Source organism: Physeter macrocephalus, chromosome 7 (genome assembly GCF_002837175.3).
Source record: "Physeter macrocephalus isolate SW-GA chromosome 7, ASM283717v5, whole genome shotgun sequence".
NCBI lineage: Eukaryota > Metazoa > Chordata > Mammalia > Artiodactyla > Physeteridae > Physeter > Physeter macrocephalus.
The window spans coordinates 36,541,864-36,548,533 of record NC_041220.1 but is presented as its reverse complement, the minus strand read 5'-3'; the positions used below and the strand labels follow the sequence as shown (position 1 = coordinate 36,548,533).

The window sequence follows — 6,670 nt, the reverse complement described above, 5'->3', positions numbered from 1 at the left end:
GTGCCCCGCAACGGGAGAGGCCCCAACAGTGAGAGGCCCGCGTACCGCAAAAAAAAAAAAAAAAAAAAAAAAAAAAAAAATTATAGACCCATAAGGTCACTGTAGTAGTTACTTGAAGGAGAGACAGACCTGAAGCTAAGATGGTGTAGGTTTTTTTCCTGCTAAAACAGGAGTTAGAGGAGAAAGAACTCTGAGTTTTTCCATTATTTTTCTATCTCTAGACATGAATGAAAATGTAAAGGTAATTTTTTTTTTTTTTGGTAAAGGTAATTTTTAACTAAGCTTGTTGATTCAAATAATTTTCCTTTTATAATGGATCCTTTAAAACTCCTAACATTTATTAACGGCTTGTTTAGTGTAGAACACAGTTGAGATTTGTACACTCATCTCCTTTAATCTCACAACTCCACGAAATAGGCATTAGGATTTTCATTCCAAAGATAAGAAACCTGAAACTTGCAGAGCCCCTTGGATCCCTTGCTTGGGATTTACAGGCATGCCAGCATCTCCTCATTTGCTTAAAGACCTCTCTTGTGTGTTTATGAATCCTTAAAGGCGGCAGATCCCAGTGAAGGTGACTTTATCGCTGAAGGAGGAGGTGTGCGTGGCCCAAGGCTTGTGGAAAAAGAGCACTCTGCCTGCAAAGAGTCGGACTGGCCTTTCTGCTCTGATGAAGACTGGGTGAGCCGTGAGCACAGGGAAAGTGGATCAGGACGGTCCTTTGGCAGTGCACACAGGCTGACACTTTAGGTCACAGAAAACTTGTCCAGTGGGAAATAATCTAATAGCTCCTTACATATCACATTAAAGAAGACAGATGGAAAGGAACCTAGTCCTGAGAGCACTGTTTAAATTACTTCTGAGACTCTGGGTCATGGGTGGGATTAACAGATTGGATTTTAGTTGTACGTTCAGGCAAATACTAAGAACCTGAGTATTACGACCTCTGGATTTCATGGGTTCTAATCTATGGTTAAGTGGACCCCCATTCCAGAATTTCTTTAAGATCTCTGACTAGCCCTCTTAAACTACGTTTAGGTCAAGAGATGATCTGAAGAGACTGGGGAGGGGAGCAGTGGGGGGGGGGCTCATAGAAACCTTCAAATTTATACTGGATTGGAGAGATAGACTCTTTTATTAATTTTATTTTTTAAAATTTTATTGAAGTATAGTTGATTTACAATGTTGTGTTAATTTCTAGTGTATAGCAAAGTGACTCAGTTTTATGTATATATATATATACATATATATATATTCTTTTTCATATCCTTTTCCATGATGGTTTATCCCAGGATATTGAATACAGTTCAATATCCTGGGCTGTACAGTAGGACCTTGCTGTTTATCCATGCTACATATACTAGTTTGCATCTGCTCATCCCAAACTCCCAATTCTACCCCCCACCCTCCCTCCCACTTGGCACCCATAAGTCTGTTCCCAAGAGATAGACTCTTAATGTAATTTTTCCTCTTCATTCCAGAACTACAAATGCCCTTCTGGTTGCAGGATGAAAGGATTGATTGACGAAGTCAATCAAGATTTTACAAACAGAATAAATAAACTAAAAAATTCACTATTTGATTATCAGAAGAACAATAAGGACTCTAACACATTGACCAGGAACATAATAGATATTTTGAGACAGGATTTTTCCAATTCTAAGAGTAAGTATTACAGTTAGTGCTTTGACTTTCTAGCACACAACCACAACAACAAAAATCAGAAGTAGATATGAGGTCTCCTTATTACAACTGGGATTTTATTCCAAAGTACTTTATGTAGAAAAATATACCTTTACGATATCCCTGAATTTTAAGGAAGGGGCTTGTTTTTGTTATTTTTATCATGTAAAGGAGGTTAGTTTAGAATTGCTTTAAGGTCACAAAGTAAGTCAGCATTTTGGACTAAAGACTAGAATTTAAGTGTGTTCTTTTTTAAGAGTATATGTGGAAAATAAGATGAGCCCAACCTTTTGAGTAGATACTAACAAAGGAGGAAACTGAGAGGTCAGAGGACTTGCTCAAAGGCCAAAGGCGCAAAGCTATCATGTGGTGGGGCTGGGAGTGCAACCCAGAGACTCCACCGAGCTTATTATGAAGTGTTTTGCTTCTTTATGTTTTGTTTAATTTAAAATATAGAGCCATGTTGTCTCTTTCTCATAGACCTAGGACTAAGTCTCATTAGGACTAGGAAACTCTGGATTCACTCTGGGCATGGGCCATGAGTTTAGCAAGACCTCAGCTCCTGAAACCTTGCCTTGACTCTTTATATCCTTGGGAGGCACTTGGCTAATTTAAAGTTGATGGTGCAAGAGCAACTGGCAAGTGCATGATCCTGTTGACCTAAAAAAAAGCTTAGGAACAATTTCAAATCTATAACTGTGAAGAAAACCTTTTCAGTAAGAAAATCCAAGAATATATTCACATCCCTTGATTAAGGATATAATGAAATAATTGGAATGTAATCAAACTGATCATTTTATCTCAATTATGCCTTTACAATTTCAAAGAGTTTTTGTCTTCTGCATTTATTTGGATTACTAATAAGGTATGTTAATTGATATCCATGGATGACTGCAGGATATTGTCCAAATAGCAAATGCCTAATAGATTTAGAAATCCCAAATTAAATGTCCAAAAGATTATAGAAGTAAAATGGGGAATATCCATAAGCAAATTTCCTTCCTTTGCTGGCTATTACAAGCAAATCACTCAGCAGCTACTTCAGGACCCATATTTGCTATTTCAGACAATGAAAATACATTTAGCCAAGTGTCAGAAGATCTGAGAAGCAGAATTGAGATCCTGAAGCGCAAAGTTATAGAACAAGTACAGCATATCCACATTCTGCAGAAAAATGTCAGGGATCAGCTGATAGATATGAAACGACTGGAGGTGAGTAATTATGTGGCTCTGACCCCAGATTTCTTTGTTTTTGAATAGCAGGGAAAGGAAGGCAATAGTCATTCATTAAATGCCTACTCTATGTAAAGCAATGTGTTATAGCCATCATCTACCTACAAAGTAAGTATTACTTCCCCCACTCTACAGATGAAGAAAAAACCTCAGTGCTATTAAGTAAAATTTCCAAGGGCACGTAAAATGGTAAATTTCAAAAGCAAATACTCAATCCTTGCGTCTTATTCCAGCCCCTGCTTTTCCCTGACATCACTGTGTCTCTGAGTCTTCAGCCTCAGTCTCACAGAGGATCACATCAGCAGTGTCTCCTTTCAGAGGGAATAGCACTTTGCTCTTGATCTATTCTAAGATAAATCCAGATGCCCCTATCGCTTATCCTGGCCAGCCTTAGAATGCCCAACCTCTCTTTCACTGAGGATACTACATAAATGAAGTATTGTTTGGTAGGTCTCCAAGTCAAAGAAATGAAACCAGTTTCCAAAAAAATAAATTAACTACTAAGGACTCAATAGACCTAGTTTATTATAGCTACCTTTTTTCTTTATCTTCCCCTCCCCCTCCAGGTGGACATTGATATTAAGATCCGATCTTGCAAAGGGTCATGCACTAGGGCTTTAGAACGTAAAGTAGATCTGGAGGACTATAAAGATCAGCAGAAGCAACTGGAACAGGTTATTGCCATAGACTTACTTCCCTCTAGAGACAGTCAATATTTACCACTGATAAAAATGAGGCCGGTTCCAGGCCTGATTCCCAGAGAGTTCAAGAGCCAGCTTCAGGAGGCCCCTCCAGAGTGGAAGGCACTGCTGGAAATGCAACAGATGAAAATGGAGTTAGAGAGGTTTGGTGGAGATGGGCATGCCAAAGGGGACTCTGCAACTCATGGAACAGGATCAGCACCAGAAAGCCCCAGGAAGCCTGGAACTGGTAGTATTGGAAATGTGAGCCCTGGGATCTATGGACCCGGAAGTGCTGGCACTTGGAACATTGGCCATCCTGATCATGGAAGCGCTGGCACTTGGAACACTGGACGCCCTGAGCCCGGAAGTGCTGGCACTTGGCACACTGGACACCCTGAGCCCGGAAGTGCTGGCACTTGGAACACTGGACGCCCTGAGCCCGGAAGTGCTGGCACTTGGAACACTGGACGCCCTGAGCCCGGAAGTGCTGGCACTTGGCACACTGGACACCCTGAGCCCGGAAGTGCTGGCACTTGGCACACTGGACACCCTGAGGCCGGAAGTGCTGGCACTTGGAGCTCTGGAAGTTCTGTGTCTGCAAGTTTTAGTCAAGATAGCTCAGAGCATGGGAACATCAGGCCTTCCAAGCCAGACTGGGGCACATTTGAAGAGGTGTCAGGAAATACAAGTCCAGGGACAAAGAAAGAGCTCCACACAGGTAAACTGGTCACTACTAAAGGAGATAAAGAGCTTCTGATTGGTAGTGAGAAGGTCACCTCTGGTCACACAACCACCACTCGTCATTCATGCTCTAAAATCATCACAAGGACTATTACACATGCCGATGGTCGCACAGAAATGACCAAAGAAGTGGTAAACTCCGAAGATGGTTCTGACTGTAGTGACACAGATTTAGACTTGCACTTGCCTGGCAGGGGTAACCTAGATGATTTCTTTCATAGGCAGAATGATGGTTTTTTCTACCCTACGTTAAAAGAGTTTGAGAGTAAGACCCATTCTACGGGCTCAGACCTAGGGGATATTGGCTCTCACCACCCCGGCATACCTGAGGTCTCTTCCAGTAGTAAAACTTCAAGTCATGGCAAAGAGTTTGCAAGCAGTAGCATGACTATCAACAGAGGAGGCTCCACGTTTGAAAGCAAGAGCTATAAAATGGCAGATGAGGCTGGAAGTGAAGAGGATCTTGGCTTCAAAGGAGCACATGCCACCAAGAGAGGCCATGCTAAAACTCGCCCTGCCAGAGGTATCCGCACTTCTCCTTTGGGGAAGCCTTCCGTGACCCCCTAGACTAAGTTCATTACTCCTACAATGTGTCTCCCATAGCACCTTTTACTTCTTTCTTAGCCCTCTAACACGCTTTATTGAAATTACAGGTTTTTGCTTATTTTTTTTTTTGCTAGACTGTAAGTTCCATGGGGGCAGGGACTTTGTCTATCATATTCATCTCTGTATTCCCAAATGCCTAGCAGTGTGGAGTCAGCACTCAATAAATACATGTTAAATGAATGAATGAATGAATCCCTCTGGAACTCAATTTTAAATTTGTTTAACCAAATTCTTTTACCATTTAAAATGTGTGCCATTGGAAATTGTCACTCAACTGATTAATCATATTTTTAGTGTGTGTCTCAGTTGACATTGAGATCAGGTTAAAAACAAGTGATATTAGTATTAAATGATGCTTAGATATCTTTGCTGGTTACTTGCCATTAATCAGTATGTGCAAGTAAAATTCCAAATTCATTGAGAAAAATCCCCCTTGCAATGTGTATATATAAATGCTACTTACTTGCATAAGTTCCATCCCAGTGTAAGCACATCCTTTCTCTATAAAGGGAAGGAAGGAAGGAAGGAAGGAAGGGAGGGAGGGAAAGAAAGCCAGTATCTGCCTTCATTTAATCTGGGCCATTTAACTTTGTAAAGTTAAATGAGAGTCAGTTCTTCCAACCAGCTTAATTTTTTTTTTTAGACTGTTATGATGCCCTCCAAACACATCCTTCAGGTGCCCAAAGTGGCATTTTCAATATCAAGCTACCGGGATCCAGTAAGATTTTTTCTGTTTATTGTGATCAAGAGACCGGTTTGGGAGGATGGCTTTTGATCCAGCAAAGAATGGATGGCTCACTGAATTTTAACCGGACCTGGCAAGACTACAAGAAAGGTTTCGGCAGCCTAAATGACAAGGGAGAAGGAGAATTCTGGCTAGGCAACGAATACCTCCACTTACTAACCCTGAGAGGCTCCATCCTTCGGGTTGAATTAGAAGACTGGGCTGGGAAAGAGGCTTATGCAGAATATCACTGGAGGGTAGGATCTGAGGCAGAAGGCTATGCCCTGCAGGTCTCCTCCTACGAGGGCACGGCAGGTGATGCTCTGATTGAGGGTTCTGTAGAGGAAGGGACAGAGTACACTTCTCATGCTGGCATGCGTTTCAGCACCTTCGACAGGGATGTAGACAAGTGGGAAGACAACTGTGCCGAAGTCTACGGAGGAGGCTGGTGGTACAACAACTGCCAAGCAGCCAATCTCAATGGCATCTACTACCCCGGGGGCTCCTATGACCCCAGGGACAACAGCCCCTATGAGATTGAGAATGGAGTGGTCTGGGTCCCCTTCAAAGGTGCAGATTATTCCCTCAGGGCTGTTCGCATGAAAATCCGGCCCTTCGGGACACAATAGACTGAAGGAGTGGCAGTGAGAGCACTCTGTTTCTGTGTTTAGTGAAGAGGAGAAAAAAATAAGGAGGAGATAGGAGTCGAGATTCTTTACAGCCTACTAAAAATTCTCAGGTGCTATTTTATTATTCTTTGTACTGTAGCTAAATGTAACTGAGACATATTAGTGCATTAAAAAATAAAGTTATATGAAGTTTTAAGCTTTAAAATAGCTCTGTGGGTTTTAAAATTTTTATTAAAATGCACCAAGGGACATTCGGTACATCAGGAAGGGGGTGTTGAGTGGAAGGTCCTCTCTGCAACACTTAAGGGTGGAGTTCTGAGTACATCTCCATTTCCCACACCACCCAAAGTCATGGGGTCATTGTAAAGTAA

General features: G+C 41.7%; 1 protein-coding gene across 1 annotated transcript in view; it reads left to right on the top strand.

Moving 5' to 3' along the window:
• FGA (fibrinogen alpha chain) overlaps positions 1–6,345 on the top strand; it is an 8,137-nt gene extending 1,792 nt beyond the window's left edge. The window contains exons 2-6 of the mRNA XM_007116127.3: positions 556–681; positions 1,482–1,665; positions 2,750–2,895; positions 3,483–4,863; positions 5,590–6,345. Of these exons, the coding sequence (XP_007116189.2) occupies positions 556–681; positions 1,482–1,665; positions 2,750–2,895; positions 3,483–4,863; positions 5,590–6,299 (2,547 nt within the window). The 3' untranslated portion in view covers positions 6,300–6,345. The remainder of the gene's footprint in view (positions 1–555; positions 682–1,481; positions 1,666–2,749; positions 2,896–3,482; positions 4,864–5,589) is intronic.
• Positions 6,346–6,670: the final 325 nt, after the last annotated feature.